This window comes from Ptychodera flava, chromosome 18, assembly GCF_041260155.1.
Source record: "Ptychodera flava strain L36383 chromosome 18, AS_Pfla_20210202, whole genome shotgun sequence".
In the NCBI taxonomy this organism is placed as follows: Eukaryota; Metazoa; Hemichordata; class Enteropneusta; family Ptychoderidae; genus Ptychodera; species Ptychodera flava.
Window position 1 is genome coordinate 12,466,559 of NC_091945.1, and position 22,625 is coordinate 12,489,183.

Here is a 22,625-nt window from a genome sequence, read left to right on the forward strand (position 1 = left end):
GGCCTTATTAAAATGAGAATAGAAGTACGACTGAAGGCTGTCTTCAGGCAATCTAAAACTGTCATATCAACTCATACAAAACGTACAATTACTGGATCATACAAGGAGCATAAATGTTAAATCCATTAAAACTAGAGAGGTGGAAACCATCTAAACACTATCTAAAGCAGGGTGTCCTACATTTACGTCAAATCATCTCAAGTGTCCGAATTTAGAATAAGATAAGCGCTTTGTTGTAATGAGAAACGGACCATTACAAAAAAAGAAGCCTTTGATATAATATTGTCGTGGGCAGTCAGTTTTCAAATTCGTCCGTGAAAACATTGGGGCGCTTTGGGAACTACATTCATTACATTGAATTTAGCTTGCAATGAATCATGGGATATAATCCGCAGAGTTGTCATTAAATTGACAAACCTTCGTTACACCTGAACAGATCTCAAACCACCGTCGCCGTTTAAAATTTATGTACACGACAAATACTTTAGAATGGCGATTTTCGTAAGCTTATATCTTACGATGGTAGTTAGCCTGGTGGTGGTGGCAAGTGAAACAGAGATCTTGCCAACATCAACAAAGCGTATTTACAAGCATGGAGACATTATCATTGGTGGAATGTTTCCATTTCATACTGAGCTTCGCCGAGAGGATGAGAGTCTAGAATCAGGACCAATCGTGCATGTCTGTTCCAGTCTGTTTCCTGAAGGCTATCGACTTGCAGAGGCTATGATATTCGCACTGGACGAAATCAATGACGACGCGGACTTCGTACCAGGTATTAAGTTAGGCTATGACATACGAGACACGTGCGGCTCGGTAGCGCCGTCAGCTGAAACAGCGATTGATTTCATCAAGCCGGCGATTTTTGGTAGCCAGTCGGTGAAAGCAGTCGTCGGTGCGTCTCGTTCTTCAGTCTCTACAGGGGTAAATGCAATATTCGGGATGTACAACATACCTTTTGTTAGCTATGGTTCGACAAGCACTCTATTACGGGACAGGTTACGCTACAAGTCATTTATGCGTACAATTCCGAGTGACTTGTCACAATCTCTCGCCATGATAGAGCTGATACGTCATTTTGGCTGGGAATGGATAGCGACAATCGCTACGGATGACGACTACGGCCGACCAGGTATACAGATGGTGATTGACGGGGTGGAGGAACTCGGTGTCTGCGTGGCATTCAGTAGACTACTACCAACTCATGCTACTCAGCGTAACGTTGAGGAAATCGTAACTTTGCTCAAGAAAGACCCGTCAATAAAGGTTATAGCTACATTCATTCAGTCTTCTGGAATGAGAGCTATTCTTAAGGAGGCGACGCGCCAAAATATCACAGGTATGCCACAGTGATGTAACAAAGCCATAATAAAACAAATATTCATATTTTTACTTTAAATCAAGCGATCAAGTTAGTAACAATTCTACCTACCGATAGTTGACAAATATTGACAAACATTTTCATTCTATGTCAAAGCAAATTTGTGGAACGTTCCTCAAAATCGAGGATTTCACTACGTATGTCAATTTATCGTAAATGCTGGATAATTAGTCAAAACTACCGTATTTTGACTTTAACTTTTGTCAATGTTCAATTAGTAACTGTATTATCGTGCTTTTGATACATTACCAATACGAGCAATAATAATGAATCTAAGTTAATTGCATTATTACTCGGTGAATTTTCAACTATTTTAAACATTTTGTATAGCAGATTAAGGTTGTCATGACTATTAATTGACTTTGCTTGGTACACGTATATGTACCAATTTACGATTTCCGTATGACTGTAAGTTTTCCGCTAATGAGCGAACGATACACTTAAAAAATATTGCTGACAACAGTTACTTCTTGTTCAGAAAAAATAAATCTTTCTTTCTGGCCTTTGAATCTTTATAGCCTATCAAACAAGCCGCAAACCTATAGTTCGTTGTTTTGAGAAAAAAATCTTTCTCGATTCAAGTACTTGCAAGCATTGCGTTTTCCCTCCTCTATTTCAGATCGAATTTGGTTGGCATGTGAGACTTGGTCTGATAACCCGGATGTTGCCCATGGCATGTATCATCAGGTCAATGGCACGCTAGGTATTGTTTTATCCCAGGGTCATATACCAGGATTCGCGGAGTACCTCAGAAGTGTGTCTCCGTTCACAACTGGACATCGAAATCCTTTCCTCACTGAAATGTGGAAAGAAGAATTTGAATGTAAAATGCCCTCGATAGACAACAATGGCAAAACATCAGTACCTTCCCGTTTAAATGCAAGCAAAGTTGAGGAAGAAGAACCAGCTAATGTGGCACCTCCGACAATGAGAGAGCAGTGTCGGTTTAGTAATGGTACGGTTACAGGTCGAATTGAAAGATTCAACTTGACGTGTAGTGACGCTCACACAGAAAGTTTAGAAGCTCATGCAGATGATGGTGGCAGCACAAATTCTACAGGGCCGGAGATCCTAAGCACCCAATACACCCTTCCTATTTGTTCTGACGCACACACTTTTAACCAAACTCAATCGTACAAAAGTTCGAACTACAGGATAACGTACAACGTATACCTCGCGGTGTACGCGATCGGTCAAGCACTTGACAACATCGTAAAGTGTAAAGAACCCTACGGGCGTCTTGAGAACGGATCATGCCCTAACGTGACATCCCTGCAACCATGGCAACTGTTGAAATATCTCAAAAATATTACCTTCCATGGAACCGAAGGTACACGTTACAACTTGGAAGATAACGAAGAAGGCAAGGGACGATACGAAATAAATAATTGGCAGAATGCCCGGACTCATGGTATTGATTTGGTTCGAGTTGGGTTTTTCGACGGAGGAGCTAATACAAACAAACTGGTGTTGAGAGATGACGTCATCCGATGGAATGATGGCAGTACAAAGGTATGTGACGTCAGAGAGACATGTGAATGCACCTTTACTACTTGTGAAAATAAAACAAAGTATGAAATACCAGTATATTGATGGCTTAAATACTTCAATCTGATTGTTCAAGACGTAAAAAAACCGTGCTGTGTTCTCAATACAGTATAGTTTGAACAGGCATGAGCTCTCAGCTAGAGACAATTTCTTTTTGACGTTTAACAGCAGAATCTCAATTTAATACTGTGGTAAAATATAAATAAATCACCTTAGCAACGGGTATACCACTCGAGTTTTACCAGTTCACTTCATATATGCACTCGCTATCGCTCTTGTACATATTTCGTGAAGTGTTGTATCGTGTGCTTTATCAGTCCCCGCCATGGGGGAAGTCCGGCGGGGACTTCTTAGATTAGGTCATTAGGTTATTAGATTAGGTCATATCCGTCAATCCGTCAATCACTAGCCTCATCTCAGACACCCGTGAGGCAATTTTTAAAATCATAGCATAAGTATAGTACCCTATGGGCTCTTGATGCGAGGAACTTCCTTTCACAAAACAAATTTGACCCCCAAGGATCACTTTTTTGAATATTCGGAGCTACAGTCCCTGAAGCTGAATCTAAAGTTAACATTGGTTTCTGGTATTCAGACTTATATTGTCTGGATCTGAATCCGAAATTACCTCTATATCTTCCGAGTGTGTACGTGTAAAGACACTCAAATCATTCTTGATATTTCAAGAAATACTGACTCAAGTTAATGAAACTTGGTGGAGATTTTGATATACCAAAGCTATAATTTAGCTATATTTGGAGGTGTCATGTCAAGTAATTGCTAATTTGCACATTTAAGGAGCTTTCCTAATTCGTGTACTATGTCCAGTAATACTGCATCAAATTTAATAAAACGTGGTACATATGTTGACCTGTCAGTACTGTAAAGTCTACAAAGACATTTAGCATTATCATGTCAATTAATTGCTTATTTTAATATTTGATAACCATTCCAATTTAGTGTCATCTGTCTTGAAAGAGTGCCTCAAATTTGAGAAAACTAGGTTCAGATGTTGATCTCATAGTGTTGTAATAGCATGCCAAGCAGTCCGCGGGCTAGAGGGGGACTATATGTACCCACCCACAGGATAACACACCTGTATTTTGCAGAAGCCTTGGGATCCCTAGAATACGAAATGGAATTTTAACAGAAAAAATATGGGATTCAATGGCTGTTACGGCCATGTTTTGAAGGGTACCGCCAATCCCGATTTTGCAAACCACATGCATTTTTGTCAAACCTGTCATCTTTTAAGTCATCCTTTGAGCTTGTTTTATCATGAACAAGGTGCATTCACATTGCATACCTAATTTCGTCCAACTTGATAAAACGGCATGGCCCTGTGCCATTCATACTAATATCTACTTGTTTACAGCACACCGAAATATTGTCATGTATCAGTCGCAGATAGTCTTTCATACCCTCTTTGGTTTCTTCAATTTAGTTACTTCAACTGAGATTTTAAATTACAAGCTGGGCCTATACCATTGTCAATGACTAGTTGTTTAAAGAACGCTTAACAAATATACGTGCAAAAGAAAGAGATACGTAAATGAAGCTCATTACCCCACACCTTTTGTTAAATTCATTTTATTTCATAAATTTCAGATACCAATTTCGGTATGCTCAACGCCTTGTCCTCTCGGTACGAGGAAAGCAATTTTGGATGGTCAGCCACCATGTTGCTTTGAATGTGTGCCATGTGCCGAAGGAGAAATGGCAAATGCTACCGGTAAGTTATGATATCATTTCAACTGCTTAGTTGGACCAGCTGATTGGTTTGAAATTAATCAAACTAATAAAACGTGAAGATAGTTTCGAGTTAGGCCCAGCTTATTAGAACACAGACTTGTGGAACAGGGATTCTCAGAAGTAGATTAGTTAGGTAGTGTAATAAATTTCATGGTAGATACGGATATGTTTAAAAAATATGGCATATCTTTTTGATGAGTTATTACATTCACGACTTGTACTCAAAACAAAAAGAGAGTGGTTTTGCCGAACTACATAATGACTTGTCACTTTGGGTCAATGTTGACCGGTGTAACGACGTGAAGATATATGACTTTACGCTTACCCATTTTGGACACGTTGTACCACCAATAAGCGGGGATTCAAGATGGCCCTATTGTTAGAGTCATTGTCTATTTATGTCTTGAACCTGTTAAATTATTCATTTACTTTGAGTTGCATCCGTTATTTGAACTGTATTTTGCCCATTTTGTGTATTCACACCTCAGTGGAACATGAGCTGTTTATACCCTATATACAGAATAATTCACCGTTTTCGGTGAATTTGTGTCAGATCCTAACTCGCGATATAAGTCACCGATTCGAAAGTCAAATTTGCGTTGCTTTTGAAACTACATCCGATCCTGTGTGGAAGGCATGAAGCTAAACGCTTAAAGACGTCCTCTCCTTCAATGTTTTACATGTATTCAATAGACAGTACATTTATTTGTTGTCATATTTTTTGGGTTTTTTTTCAAAGTTAAACTTATAAATCACTCAAATTTACAACAATATTGTTGATTTTGAAATTATAATAAATATATCACTCGATTATCCCCATGCCTTTTGCGCTGGAGAGGGGCCTGTATATTTCTGAAATGTGTTATGTGTCGCCATGACCCGTTTTGTCCACGTCGTCACTGTTATCGATTCGAGCGTCAAATGAATGTAGGGCTCGTTTCTTTCAAATAGCAATAACTGTGAGAAGGCTACAACACCTGCTCGATAAACCATGAAATTATGAAATTATTCAATTTACAGTAGCAAGTCCTCAGAGATACTCAAACAATAAAATAATTAATGGTATTGGTAGTACTTGAATCGGATACCCAATTTAATTACGCATGCAATGTTTTTTGACATGTGAGTTTTCTAAGTCACTTTAGTGTACGTGTAGTAATGGTTATGATGATGATGATGATACTGATGATGCTGATGATTATTAATGTTATTCTCATATCAGCTTAAAACAATGTATGGTAAAGAAGAGACTGCCATTTATTACACATGTTACTTAAGAAAAAGACAAAAATCGATTTCAGCCTCGTACTCAGAGTTAAATTGATCTACAGACTGTATTTAATACAATGACTATTCCATAGTATCACAAAAATGGAATCACAAAAATTGGAGCCGGCGAAAGGAGACTGATACTACTAAATTTGCAGAGAGCCGAATATTAATAAGAACTAAAAAAACAAGAACATACCGAGAAAAGTGTGATAAATATCACAATGAGAACTGTTACTGAAAGTGATGGTCAAAAAGGACGAAATAAAAAGTCTAACAGATCATTTTCATTACTGTTTAAGTTATATCTCGTGGAAATAGTTTTGATATCTCCTTGAAAATGTTTTTTGCACCAAAGTACGACAGGATAATCTTTCCGATCAGAAGATACAACTTGCCTTTATATTAGAGAGGAAATAACGCTTTTGGATCTATTACAAAACTTGTACACTCCAAGTTATGTTTGCTGAGATTTATACCTTGGCACGGGTAATGACGTAATGCTTATACCAAAATGTCCAATGCAGGGTCAAGCTTTGTAATTCAAGCATTTACTGTCTTATGAAATATATGTATGATGTATATCAACCACGGTCGCTGATCTTATAGGAGAGTTGATATGCTGTAGTGTCAGGGTTGTCAAAGAAATCACAGGAAATACATGAACTCTTTTTAGTCAGGAAAGCCCTTTATTTTATTAAATATGCGGGACGTTGTCAACTGTGCTGTCAGTGAAGAATCAAGCGGACCTTACCATTATTTTTAGGGGTAGCCGACCGGTAGGAGGGGGCTGAATAAGTGCGCCAATGGAAGGGTGCATACTTGAATTCTGAAGCTGCGTTTATTTACATTCAGACATCATTAACATGTTTATTTGGCTTCAAAGAGGGGAGAGGCATGCAGAAACATGATTTCAACAAACGTATCTATCAGATATTAAAATGTGCTTGTGCCCATAATTTATGTACCATTCACACACTTTGAAAAAAAAACAAACTAAAAACACAATCAACAAACAATTATCATGATTAAAAAAAAAACAGCAAGTCACATCGCAAAGAATCGCAAATAAGCGCAAAACTGTGATCAATGCCCTGATAAAGACAGAGTCAAATATCAACAATCTAACGATCTTTACTGCATTACCCGTAGGCTAAATTTATGACAACGAATATCAAGTAAACTACGGTTCAATGATGATGCCCCTGAAATTGTCTTGAAGCAACTTGTTTCTGAAAGTCAAAAGTTCTACTATAGTATTCTGAGACATTGGGGCAGGGAGTATAAGAAAACGACTTTCTTGAAAGAAAAGTCAATTGAAGGTATTCATAACGCTACCAAAGCTTTGTTTTGTAATATAATGGAGAATATTTAAGTGAAATCAATATTTACTGATACCCGAGTGTATAGCACAACCGTGAAAGCTCTTAGATTAATTGCTAGAGAAAAGATTAAAGGTTGAATCGTATGTTGATATATTTTCAATCGTACATGGTTATTCTGGTACAATTTAGTCTAATATCACATTAATAAGGAACAATAAAAGATGCGGCAATCAGCACACAAGACAGCCTAATTGAAATTAAAATAGAGATTATTGTCGTGATACTTTAACGCATGGATGGTGAACGACTCCGTTGCCTAGGCGTGCTTCAGAACGTCACTCATAGTGAACTTTAATGGCATAGTCTGGAACTGCTCCCTTAAGCCCAGACTGTGATAAGATAGTAGATGGGAGAAGGGTGATGGTACAAAAGAGAACCTAAAATTTTGCAAAGGGGATTTTAAAACTGGGACATAGGAATCAAAAGGGTTGCGGTGAGAAACGAAAGTTGGCGTCGCTGCGTGGGGCAGTCTGTGGAACGATCACGTAATCATCCGGAAGTACAGGCATGATTCGCATAGGACCTTAATTATAACACACGGGCGACAAAGCAATAACTTAATTGGCTGTCTTAAATATTTTGACTTCGATATTTGCAACAATTTAACCATTGGCAAGTGGACGAAATATTCATACAGCATGGTTATAAGTGTAGCGGGAATTTTGACATCCTCGATATGAGACCAGTGGACAAAAAAGATCACTAAAAGACAGCCTTGCTGCCAGTGAGCACGGCATGGCTGTCAACAAACCATGGCATCAACATTTTGGTTGCCCTGTACCTGTATGATCGTCAAAGTACAGTGTTTTTAATAAGATACTCTTAAACAAGCAATAGATTATACAGTGTAGCCACGAACAGCTGATTAGTCTTCTGTAACACAGGACACTGTTTGATTAGCACTCAATAATTGTGTAGATTAGTGTTATACTGTAATTGTTCTCTCATGACGCTTTCAATATCGCATGAATGTTAAATATAGAAATTCCACCGTCACCATACTGATAGCACATCAAATATGATATGTTTATTAAAACATTAATTACAAGTCATTTACAAGTCAATTTGCATATGAAACAAATACACATATGTGGTACCCACGAAACGCTAATTGCATTTGCGAGTCAAGCTTCAAAAGTAACTCATGAATTAATATTGAGATGTAAATTGTAGCTCCTATGATCACTTCAAAATCGGCACTTAGATTTATGAGTAGATGAAGTCTTTTATCTTTAATCTAGATAATTCCACTCATCTGTCAAATATTCTGTAATTTATATCCATTGCATGATTAAAGCCGCACCCTGAAGGTATTGTTTGAAAAACCCCATGCATCGAGAGTATATCTCTAGCTTATTACGTCTCTACCTTCTTTCGCTCTATACGAATACACAGCATAAGGGTATATGTATCTTTGGCGAAGAATTTAGTAAGTTTATCGTTAGTTGCAACGAACTTGTGACGTTTTATCTTCGCGGATTCTAAACTCGAAAACCCTAGCACTCATTCTGTGCAAGCTAAAGTGTACTTCCGAGTGTAACAAGAAGTCGGCATTCTTTAATTGATATGCACGCTTCTACATTTTGTATAGAGTGCTTGATTCCGTATCAAGCAAACTCGCTTGCAATGGTACGCATTTTACAAAAAAAATCCCTGTCGAGTACGCTTGTAATGCGATTCCGAGTTTTTGTACGATGCAGATTATTCCAACAAACTTTGAATCGATTAAATTATTGAGTGTTCCAGCCATAATATCTGGATTTTATCGCTAAGCCATGTCACACAATACTGCAAAAAGTCCGCCATCACAAATACTCAATTAACGAGTAAATAAACCAGTGAGTAAATCAACGTCATTTGCTGTGAAAGGAAACGTCAGCAAGAATTGTCACTATAAAAATATTCATTACGAGAACGATTAATATTTGTCAATGGAGAAAATGCATTTTTTTAAAGCATTGATGCGAGTAATGACTCTTGCTGTACCACTGTATTAAGTAGATTAAAGACAAACTAAATTATAAAAATAGCACTAACCGGGTTCGGAGTGAAACAGGGTCTTCATTCGGAGTTCGAATCCACAACACGCGGCACCCGGTCGGTGCACCTAGCGGAGAAGCAACAGATAGAACCGCTCGGCCAAATCCCAACTCTCAAAAAGAGCGGTTCAATCACCGAGCTAAGTTGTTACATTTTTCTGACTGCGACCTCTCTACACGTTGGAGAGTTCAGAAGCACTCACGCTCGCACACTCAACTATCACACATTGCACACAAACTTTATATCGAAGCAATGAATACATACATCGCTTAAACTGGGCGAAAGATAGCCTCGGGGACAGTTCACACAATTCAGCTTTCAAGACTTTGCACATTTTGCAATCCCTAACTTGGTGTTTTTTCCGTCAAAGCAAATGTATAAGCTGCATATGCGTAATTGCAACGATGGGTATGAGCGTAGCGTAAAGAAAACTATGCAATAGACGACTCGGATGTTCCGCTGATTGCGAGATCTCGCGAGACTTTAATACATGCCCGTAGAAACAGGTTTCCAGCTTAGTAATACAAGTCAAACTTTGTATGGAACTAGAAAAAGTGCAGAACTGAGCAAAGATTGCAACTTCATATATTTTATGCAGTGTTTAACGTAATTAGCGACTTGTCCTGTTTTACGCAGTTTGTCCTTTGTTGCGAGAACACGTCCACTGCGAACCACATATTCTCGCGATATCTCGGAACGTCTCGCGCGGTTCGGAACATGGTCTATTGCCGTTTTCTGCTTCCAGAAAAGATGGCCGTTTTAGCCACTCGATATTCGTCAGACACGCCATAACCCGAGATCGACGAATTATATGAGGCCCTGTCTCCATAAATTCCTTGTTGTGAGCTATCATAAAATTGGTCCAACACGGTGTTGTCTGAGCAACAAGTTGTATGCAAATATGATTTGAAGAAACAAGCAGCAATGACATGCACGTCGATGTTAATAAATGGTACAGTGCTTTTCTCACAATTGAGGAAGTACTTAATTTTGAAACTTATGTTACAACTTCTGTTACAGTCTGCAAAGTAATGATTAAGCTTTAAATTGTATTGTAACTGTAGTTGTATGGGAATCCTGGATCCATGACAAAAAGACAAGACTCTTCAATGTATGTCCAACGCTGATGCTAATATACCAGAACTGTCAAGCAGTAAAACACTCAGCTTGGACCCTGAAGATAATAAGCCAATTAAAGCAAAATTGAAGAATCTCAGACGCTAGACGTGATATGAAAACACACTTAAATGACACATGCAAAAACGATGACATTGATAATTCAACATGGACCAAACGATAACATCACAACAAACTCCCTGAAAATAAAGAACTTCAACAGAGCATTGTACGAGGCGCCAAATGTGATCAAATTAATTTACAAAATCACCTTTATTTCAGAGATAGAACAGATGGGAATTATATATATATATATATATATATATATATATATATATATATATATATATATATATATATATATATATATATATATATATATATATATATATATATTGGCCATACATATGTATGCATACATATACATACGCATATAGGGTATTCATTTATACATGTAGCATACATAAATACATACATACATACATACATACATACATACATACATACATACATTTTGCGACAGCCATTCAATTCTGTCTTCAATGAATCTCATATACTCTGTCGGTTGAGTGTCGCTGATTTACTGGTGAATTTGAATGTCTGATCATTTCTAATTCTCGTAAACACAACCGTTGTATTAGCTTCATGCTCGCGTGTACCTCAATGCTCCTTGCATCGAATGCCCCGAGGAAAGTCCAACACCAAGAATTGCTGTCTTTTTACAAAAATTTACCTTCACCCATCATTGTGCATGGGTTTATTGCACCAAGATTCCCGGTATTCTCTTAACTGTATAGACCGCAAAAGTTGGTTGCACAGCTGACGGACTGCAGCGGCCTCAGTGAACGATCGTTGTATGGTTGACGGCTGCCGGTCTACGAGCAGCCCAGATCAGTGGTGATCTCACCTGATAGTAATACCACGATCATTGTTTTGGCTAGCTTTATACTAGCACAAAATAAACCGGAAAGTTCAAATGTTCTTTAATAGCATAAGCGCCAGCACTATGCGTGTACCAGCGTTAGTTGTCTTGCCAGGGTGTAGCTGGAAAAAATGGCAGCTCACGGGCGGCCGTGCGCGGTCTTTTTGCAACGCGTTGCTGTGCAGCACCGGCCGCTAAGCTCTTACAGGCCAGCGCTGCAAAGCAAACACGTCAGAAAAGCCAGCGCACGGCATATGGGCTACAATAGTTGCACCTAGCCTTGGTCATTCTTAGCCCTGTAATGGTACCTTTTAGCTCCATGGCCCTGAGTATGATACCGTGTTTTCCGAACGCGGCGCAAGAGACCTACGCCTCCCGTCCAGCACCTTCAACGCCGGTATATGGGGTGAGATTAGTGCCAAAACAATTGTGTTATCATTATTTTACTAGGTTTACATTATTTCGTTTTCTCATTGTTTGCATTTCAAGTTTAATATGTTTGCATTGTTATTTCATTATGTTTACATTTTTATTTCATTCTTTCATTTTGTTTGCATTTTTATTATATTATGTTTGCATTTTTATTTCATTCTTTCATTTTGTTTGCATTTTTATTATATTATGTTTGCATTTTTATTTCATTCTTTCATTTTGTTTGCATTTTATTATATTATGTTTGCATTTTTATTTCATTCTTTCATTTTGTTTGCATTTTTATTATATTATGTTTGCATTTTTATTTCATTCTTTCATTTTGTTTGCATTTTTATTATATTATGTTTGCATTTTTATTTCATTCTCTCATTTTGTTTGCATTTTTATTATATTATGTTTGCATTTTTATTATATTATGTTTGCATTTTTATTTCATTCTTTCATTTTGTTTGCATTTTTATTATATTATGTTTGCATTTTTATTTCATTCTTTCATTTTGTTTGCATTTTTATTATATGTTTGCATTTTTATTTCATTCTTTCATTTTGTTTGCATTTTAATTATATTATGTTTGCATTTTTATTTCATTCTTTCATTTTGTTTGCATTTTTTTAATATTATGTTTGCATTTTTATTTCATTCTTTCATTTTGTTCGCATTTTTAATATATTATGTTTGCAGTTTTATTTATTTCATTATGTTAACATTTTTAATTCATAGAACTATCCCACAATCCTTTTAACAAAATGGCTGGTTCCAATAGTTTGACATCGGCTTATGAACTAGTACTAGAAATTGCTGATTTCCTTCAATCAGCATCCTAAGTTTGTTAGTTGGAATATATGTATGATAGCTTAGGTGCTTGTCAAAATGAACTTATTGTACTCCAACTGGAATTGCCTTTTCCTTAGTGTCAGCTAAGGGAGCCTTCAGTAATTACAGGGGGGTGGTCTGGGGGAATTTCGCACACACCTGTACCATAAAATGTGACCCTCCCCTATCCTCCTGTGTAAAATGTGACCCTCCCCCTTGTCCGACATTCTAAAACTTGACCCTCCCCCCAACTGCTGCGGTAATCTCCCCCGGAATAACTGAAACAGTATCAGCTAATTTACATAACAGTCGGTTCAATTGTTATGTTAGGGACAAATTACAGAGGGGAGGGCTTGTGGTTTTGGAGGGACAGTCGCAATTTATCATGCAAGAATTTTTGAAGAGATATTTTATTTCATACATTTGCGGGAGGGTCACAATTTTTGTGCAACTATAAGAAGACAAGATGTGGCTGATTTAGTGCTTCACTAAAAAATATCAAATCATAATACATGGAGTCTATCAGGCAAACTATTGACAATTTACCCAACAAAACATGCTATATCTGTATATTATATATGTTTGATAACGTATTTAAATGTACTGTACTTGAATTGGGAAGTAAAATGTGCATTCGTGTACAAGAAATTAATTTCTGAATTTCATCTAAAAAGTTAGTTCACTATCCATGGTGTCTATGATGAAACTATGAATAGTTTTTTCCAATACAAAAATAGGTAAATCTTTGCATTTTTGTACTCTTGATTACTGATATTAATAATCTTGATAAGACTAGAGTGGTTACAAGTCTATGGTTGTGTAAAAATTTGATTTTAGAATTTCACCAAAATGTTGATTCACTTTACATGGCGGTCTATGATGAAACTATGATTAATTTTTTTTCCAATGCAAACTAGGTACATCTGTGCATGTATGTGCGCTTGATTATTTATATTAATGTTTTTGATTAAACCAGAGTGGTTATGCGTCCATGGTTGTGCAAGAAATTTGATTTTGGAATTTCACTGAAAAGTTATTTACTGTATATGGGTAGTCTATGAGAGAACTATGCACAATTTTTTCCATATAAAACAGGCAATATCTTTGTATTTATGTACATTTGATAATTGATATACACTTTTCCACCTGTTGCATATGTTTTTGTCGGTTGTCTTTCATCAGTTGTAACTGTTCAAGTTGTTTAATGTAGGATACCACCGCATCTTCTTTGCTTGTGAAACTTGTGGATAATGTGTACGTATTTTGTTGGTGATTTCCTATTCAGGATTTAATATCGAACAGACAATCAAAGTTTTGGCCATAAAATTAGCTTCTGTCAAAAGTGACCCTCCCCCCAAGATAGGTTTATAAAAAGTGACCCTCCCCCTTGAACTGTTTTAAAAAAAAGTGACCCTCGCTCGCTTCCCCCGCCCCCTGTTATCACTGAAGGCTCCCTAAATTGAACCAGCTTCGAGACTAAGGTAGTGTTGTGTTTTAGAACCTCGAAATGTTCGGCAAATTTCTACACCTCCTGCTCTTTCGATTGTGGGATATGCAATGTTCAAAAACTCAACATCCTAAAAGCCATTTCATTTACCGGCACGTGTATCTTTTCTCACCGAGGCATTGCTCTCGTGAGTAGAACTTTTAGAAGCCGTATAAGAATGTTATGTCAAGTTGGACGACTCCGTAGGCATGATGTGATGATAGTTTGTCTCGCACTTGATGATGAGTACGACTCTGAGCGAAAATACCTACTCAATTCGTCCCTGGTTACTTGTGTCCTCAACAGCCGCATTATTGTTGTTGGTGTAGATTAGATGTAGTTGCAGTAATTGCAGCCCACGGACCCGGGGGGGGGGGGTAACTCAATGGCTAATAGTACGGGGGGGCTCCGCACGAACATGGAAACCCAAACTGTTGTGATACCAGTTTTGAGCAAAAAAACCTACCCTTTCTGATACCTAGTTGTGGAAACGCAGCTATCTCTTGGCGGGGTAGCGTGAGTTGCTATGTGAGTGGCGGGGTTGACCTTTGACCCGCATAACAACTCACGCTACCCCGCCAACAGATAGCTGCGTTTCCACAGCTTAGTATACCATACAATACCATATATACGTATACAGATACGACTCACTCGCCTTGCGTACCAGGGGTACCAACAGTCAAACCGACAGATCGGAAATATTGATGGTAGATCTGGGATGTAGATACATGGGTTTCCAGTGTTGGCAGCATGATTTTTTAACAAATGTCAGTTTGTGTTTAAAACCGGACCCTTTCTCATACCAACACCTCGTGAAAAGTATACCCTTTCTGATACCAAACAGCGCAAAAAAACGACCCCTTTCGCGCGGACCCTCCCCGTATAGCCATCTATGGGAGTTACCCCCCCCCCCCCGGGCCCACGGACCGTGCGCCAGTTTTATGTCGTCACGGCGTTGGTTGTGTTGTAGCGGTGGCCAGTAGGACTACAATTCCATCCGTAGAAAACGCGGAAATTTTGCACAGATCGACTGTGCCCAGAAACGATCGCCGAGTCTTCCCTTTACCTCATGGAAATGTCACCATAGTCTAGCTGCCTGGTCATCAGCGATGCCATCTATGCTAACGACATTGTCAACAGTGTACAACTGTACATGTATACTTAAAACTGAAAAACAACGGTTAATAAAAGCTGAACGAAGCTTTCCTTCATACCCGCCGCGCTAGCCCTGCGTACGATGCTGTGTTCCGCTACAGCTAATCGCCCCGCTCACGATTAGCTGTAGCGGAATACACAGCATCGTACGCAGGGCTACCGCCGCGCCGCCATATCTTGCACGTTACCATGATGATCTCGCCCAATGTGACCACAGACATGGGGACGGCAGACTACTGTCTATGAACTGTCGTTTTTCAGTCGAAAATACACACCGTCGACAATTTCCTTAGCGTAGATAGCATCGTATCCATCTCCATGTGATAAGAGAAAAATCGCCGTCCGTGCGACCCTTTCTCTTCACAGCAAAATGTCCGCGTTTTCTTCAGCCCTGCGCCACATGTACACAGCAAACATATCAGAAAAAGCCGAAGCACGGCCTGTTGGTTACTATTATTGCTGCTACTAGCGTCGTTCCTTCTACCGAAAGGACTGACTTGTCTAAAGCAATCTGCTGCTGGCCTTACTAACGCCACAGATGTCGTGGTACTGTTGAGAGTAGTGTGTCTCCCAGTACCAGCGCATGAACAGCTGGCGGCTATGACGGCGACTAGTATTTTGCCCTTTAACTTAGTACATTTTCATGCTGTGATACGTCCATGGTTAAACTTCGGATGACAAAAACGTGAAATGAGATCAAGGGACTTGCTTTTAAGTACATATAGTACTGCAAATTTCACAATCTGCCTTACAAACTGAAATGATAGCGAACGCATATAACAGTATTTCACACAAACAGGAAAGTGAACTTTCGGCGCTAGGCTAGGGAGATACATAAATTATGATAATGAGATAGATAAACATGTGAACACAATCAAATAAAAATTTTAACACGAGAAAACGCTATAAAAAGCTTTAAAATGCGTGAACGAAATAAAAATGCCAAACAATATAAAAAAAATGAAAGCAAAATGTGCGCACGAAATAGAAATGCAAACATTATTAAGTAGAAATTCAAGCAAAATGGGTAAAAGAAAAATAATGTTTAAAAAATGACATTCTTTTTTCATTATGTTAACATTTTTATTTCGTTTTTTCATTTTGTTTGCATTTTTGTTGTACTGTGTTTGCATTTTTTGTCATTTTTAATTTTGTTTGCATTTTTATTTTATTATGTTAGCATTTTTATGTCATTCTTTCATTTTGTTCGCATTTTTATTACATTTTCTCATTTTGTTTACATTTTTATTCCATTATGTTTACATTTTTTTCATTTTTAATTTTGTTTGCATTTTTATTTCATTATGTTAGCATTTTTATGTTGTTCTTTCATTTTGTTTACATATTTATTTCATTATGTCTAGAAATGAAATGTAAATATATCATAATAAAAATGCAAACAAAATAAGAAAAATGACATAAAGATGAAAACATAATATAATAATAATGCAAACAAAATGAAAGAATGAAATAAAAATGCAAACATAATATAATAACAATGCAAACAAAATAAAAGAACGAAATAAAAATGCAAACATAATATAATAACAATGCAAACAAAATAAAAGAACGAAATAAAAATGCAAACATAATATAATAACAATGCAAACATAATATAATAAAAATGCAAACAAAATGAAAGAATGAAATAAAAATGTAAACATAATATAATAAATGCAAACAAAATGAAAGAATTAAATAAAAATTTAAACATAATATAATAAAAATGAAAACAAAATGAAAGAATGAAATAAAAATGTAAACATAATGTAATAAAAATGCAAACAAAATGAAAGAATGAAATAAAAATGCAAACATAATATAATAAAAATGTAAAGATAACAAAATAAGAATGCAAACACAATGAGAAAACGAAATAAAGATGTTAACATAATAACATAAAAATGCAAAGAAAACAACAAAATGTAATAATGTAAAGATAATAAAATAATGATAACACAATTGTTTTGGCACTCATCTCACCCCATACCGGTAACGCACAGTATCGTAGGCTGGACCACTAGGGTTCTTCTTTGGTCTTGTGAAACACACAAGCCCTGCTGTGTGCAGCAGTGTGAACACAACGTCTTTTATGTAAATCCACTTGCGACCAACATTATATCACAATCCATTGCGACAAGTTTACTGGGCGATGTTTCCACAGCGTTTTCAGTTGTATGTGTTACCACTTTCTTTCAAAAAATATTCTAAGCATACCTAGCAACATCCTTAGTTGCACCTCAGTCTTTTCCGTCGATGAGCTATTCAAGTTCCTACGCTGTTGGAATGTTGGAAAATGTTGGAAAATCTGTTTTAGAATGTGTCGTCACGTATCCCAGACAAACATCACGTTCTGGACAGTCACCCGCCATTGTTGCAAAGCTGCAGACGACACTACGGTCACATTACCAGACACTTTTCCAAATTTGGTCAGGACTATTTCCTAGGGAAATAGCTTTTCAAAAATACCCTCTGACGTCACTTTTGTCGATCCGATGGGGACTAGACGTATCTATTTTCTCGTCACGTGACGTATTCTAGCGAATCGCGACACGGAATGAGCATGTGGCGTGTTATAAATATATATGTATTTATCATATAGGCTTACCCATGTCCATATTACTACATCCCAGTGACGTTCAACGTAAAATATCAGCCGTGATATTTCACGGTAAACGTCGAGATATGCACGATAAACGTCATCAGTTTTAGAGTTTTCCCGAACTACATTAGCAGTTTGTTGGTAAACAACGTAAACAACAAAATGGCTGCCGCTCCCCGCCTGCGAAGTGATGTCGCCGACGTAAAAATTTGAAGGGCTTCGAGGAACACGGGTATTTCTGGTTGCAAAATACGGAAATATCACGTTGAGTCTTGAAATGTTTTCCCATGGTATTTTTTTGGTCAAGTTCTAGCAAACATTCTGCCGTTCGCACGGCGTCGGCACTGTGCACGGGGTCTCCACCGAACAGGTAGTGAGCGCGTGGCGTGACAGCGATGTCGCGCGCGCGACTACTGTTGACATGGCAACTCTAAGGGTAAACTAACAAAATGGCGTCCCCTCTCCGCGCGAGCTTCGTGCCGTACGACGATCGAAATCAGGATAGATTTAAAGCTGCAGCAGTTTTTGATCGGTTTCAGTTGTAATAGCATATTGCACCTTAAAATGTTCCTTCTGTATGACGATTTTTGTATCCCGGTGTCTTTCTTCTTGGGTTTCATTGAGATATGGACGACTTGCAGCGATGTCGCGCGTGATATTGACATCGTCGTATACTTTATGAATGAAGCCTGTTCACATAAACATTCTGATATTTATGCGCAAGGCGTAATAAAGTAAAGCCTCAAAATTTAAGGTTTTTCGTTCTATTAGTAAAAATTCCCTAAAATTATGGGCATGGGTATATGATAAATCGGTTATTACCCAATATCGCCTGTTCCTTGTGTCGTATCAGCATTCGTGTCATTTGTGCTGCGTCAGACACTCGACTTCGTCTCGTGTCTGACGCAGCACAAATGACACTCATGCTGATACGACACAGGAACAGGCGATATTGGGTAATAAACTCTAAATATATATATATTATATATATATATATATATATATATATATATATATATATATATATATATATATATATATATATATATATATATATATTATATATATTATATAAATTTCCGAGTCCCATCTACATGTATGTGAAAACGACACTGTATATTAAATTTTGTAGTTATATTACATGTATATATAAAATTTTGCAGTTTTATTACAATAGCCAGGCCCTATATGTATAAAACTTTGCAGCTTTATTAAAGCGAGGTCCAATATCTATATAAAATTTTGCAGCTGCATAAAAACGAGGTTGAATGTTAATGTTTTCGAGACATAAGCTTACAGTTGAAAACATTTACATTCAACCTCATTTTCAAATTTATGTCTCGAAAGCTAGGCTCAATGTAAATCTTCATATGTATGTATGTATGTATGTATGTATGTATGTATGTATGTATGTCTGTCTGTCTGTCTGTCTGTCTGTCTGTCTGTCTGTCTGTCTGTCTGTCTGTCTGTCTGTCTGTCTGTATGTATGTATGTATGTATGTATGTATGTATGTATGTATGTATGTATGTATGTATGTATGTATGTATGTATGTATTCTACTTGTATAAATGAATACCCTATATGCGTATGTGTATGTATGCGTACATTTATGTGAATGTATATGTATGCATACATATGTATGGCCTATATATATGTGTTTGTATATATATATATATATATATATATATATATATATATATATATATATATATATATATATATATATTATATATTTTAAAATTTATCTCTATTTACATTTCCTAGCTGTTCTATCTCTGAAATACGGGTGATTTTGTAAATTATTTTTTTCACATTTGGCGCCTCGTACATTGGAACGATAGAATGTGGTTTACTGGGACCAAATTGAAGAAATTACGTAACATTTGAACGACCAAGAATACATAAAAACCTTTGACAGAAGTGTGAGAGAAGTATGAGGAAAGTTACGAAAATTTGGTAGTCACTGAAATAAAAGAAGAATCAAACATCAATAATACCTATGCTGAGTCTAGAAAAAAGTCTAACGTATACCAGACCGAGATAAATAATCATTATTTTTAAGCGTTTTATTGTTTTTTGGTTGCAACTGCTTGCACTGGATGAAAACAGGTACCCCAAAATCTGCTTCAGCATTCAAATATCTAAATCATGCAGAAAGGGCTACTCGCATTTCAAATGTAAAATTTGGACGGGACATAGGTATTTTGATGTAGAACAAGTAGAAAACACTCAACAACTTCTGCATTTATTTTCTCAGCGGCCGAAGAGATTTTTCAACTTCAATTGCAATAGAAAATTGCAGCTTTCTTCTGTACGTTATATCTATACGGAAAATATAAAATACAAGTTGAGCAAGAGAAGTATGTAAATTTCCTACATAGAAAAGATTAAACTGTCTGGGCTAAAATCGGTTGCTCTTATCTTTCACTCAGTGTAGACCAGGGACGATATTTATAACTTCCCTTTCTTTAAAAATGTGCATGTAAAGATGCGTATGTGCTACCGAATTGGAATTTTCATTGAAAATTCTTCTGGCAATAAACTTATTGAACAGCTTATCTCAGGGAATATTTAAGAAAGTTATCACATTGCCATGTATTGTTTTCAAAGTCATCAATCAAAGGAGAAGCAAACGTTAAGAATTAATTTTAAATGCATTCTTTGCAAAAATTTTCGATAGTAAATCATAGTGCTAATTGAAATATTGTACGATATTTTCTTGGTGTCTTGTATTTTACTGTTACTGACACAAACGTCGGGCTAAGGATCTGTACCGAAATAATCTAAATTAATCACAGTGTAAAACTAGAAGTGTCCTAAACGTCAGTATGAAGGTATGAGATCAGTAAAAGGAGTGATATCTACTAATATGGAAATGTACTTTGCAAGTAAATTGTCTAGAGGATTGATTCTCTGTTTAACTCGGTTTTAAGTCGATTAAAAGCGATGGAATCATTGACAAGATATCACTGACAAAGAATCGAATGATACGAGTGAAGTCCCTGGGATGAAAAGAGGTAGAAGGTCAACGATTCTCTAAATGCTTTTTGTATAATTAAATCAAGCGATTCGAGGATACTTTGAAAGTCGTATGAGGGTTTTATGAATAATGCCAAATGGAAGAGATAATTTAAAGAGCAGCACTAATTTGTTTACTCATATGAACGACCAATTTTAAACAGCTAAAATGTAAAAAAATGAAATAACATTATGATAGGTATGATTAAATTTACGCTTTACATTATTATAAAAACTACAATTGACGCATCAAACCTTAGTTAATATAAAAATGAAGTACGTATTTTGCGTACGCTATGTAATCTGCGTGACCTATTATTCTTCCACGCCGCGTCGACGTGGACATTGATCGAGCAAACAAATATCCTGACGTCTTTAATGTGCTTTTAATAGAAGGTTTAGCTCAACAGAAGAATACCTACGCTTTTTTTACTATTTGCTTCTTTCATAATCCAAACGTACACTCTATGTTTATTTTGCTTAGGTGCTGTGTTTTGTACCACTTGTCCTGATGGTTACTGGTCAAACAGTGACAAGTCTGCCTGCATCGAGAAGACCCTGGATTACATCGAATGGACATCACCCTCTGGAATTATTTTGGAAGTTTTAGTTGCCATTGGTGTAACTCTAACCCTTCTTTGCTCAGGAGCATTTATCTATCACAGACACACACCAATAATCAAAGCCTGTAACCGAGAATTAAGCTATCTTATGTTGTTCTTTTTACTGTGTTGCTACGTTGGTTGTGCTGCCTATTTGGGGCTACCAAGCGACATTTTGTGCACTATACGTATTGTTAATGGCATTGCATATACTGGGTGTGTCGCTATATTATTTGTGAAGACACAGCGTTTAGTTTCGATATTTAATGCCAGACTGAGTTCATCTCTCATTCGAAGGAAGTTAGCCGGACTAAAGTACCAGTTTCTCACTGTCTTTACATTTGTGTTTGTTCATATTGCTTTGGTGGTTATAACTCATATGGTAGCGCCTCCTATCGTCGAAAGAAACACCAAAATTTCTACGACCAAAACATACGTACAGTGCACACCAACGTCTTATGGTCTTGCCCTGTCGAGAAGTGTCTATACTTGGATGTTAGCAGGGGTTTGTCTTTCCTTTGCATTTAGGGCCAGAAAACTGCCAAATAACTTCAACGAGGCAAAATTTATAACATTTGCTATGTTCATGTATTTCAGTGTTTGGTCCATTTACTATCCAGTTTCCTTTTGGACTTACGGACAGTTGAAAGCGCTGTCCCAAGCTATAGTTATTTTTGTATCGAGTACGTTTATACTGGTGTGTATCTTTTTGCCTAAGTTGTACATCGTTCTTGTTAAACCTGAATTCAACACAAAAGAAGCGGTCAGACAGCAGACCATGAAACACTCAGAAAAACAAACAGTGCGATCCTTATCGAGCAAGCACGATATGGTGGCAAACGCAGACACTTGCGTTACACATGCAGGAAATGACAAACGTAATAAAGTTGTAATGACAGACAAAGCTGTTGAACTGTCTGGCGGAATTATCGCACCCCATGCTGAAGGTATTTTAAACAGCGAACAGACAGTCCCAACAAAAGGCACTGCTTTGGATAAATACAACTCTGATAACCACCCCAGCCTGGTAGAATCACCAGTTGGAACGAATTTTAAATTTGCCGTGACTGGTACGGAGGCCGTCGAGATTTACGTCTAA

At 37.1% G+C, this 22,625-nt stretch overlaps 1 protein-coding gene across 1 annotated transcript; it reads left to right on the plus strand.

The window, feature by feature from the left end:
* The first annotated feature begins 453 nt into the window (after positions 1-453).
* On the plus strand, positions 454-22,625 carry LOC139117590 (extracellular calcium-sensing receptor-like). Its single transcript, XM_070680832.1, has 5 exons — positions 454-1,339; positions 2,001-2,893; positions 4,538-4,661; positions 21,409-21,545; positions 22,245-22,625. Exons 1-5 carry the CDS (start codon positions 490-492, stop codon positions 22,623-22,625), a joined length of 2,385 nt encoding a protein of 794 aa, XP_070536933.1. The 5' UTR covers positions 454-489.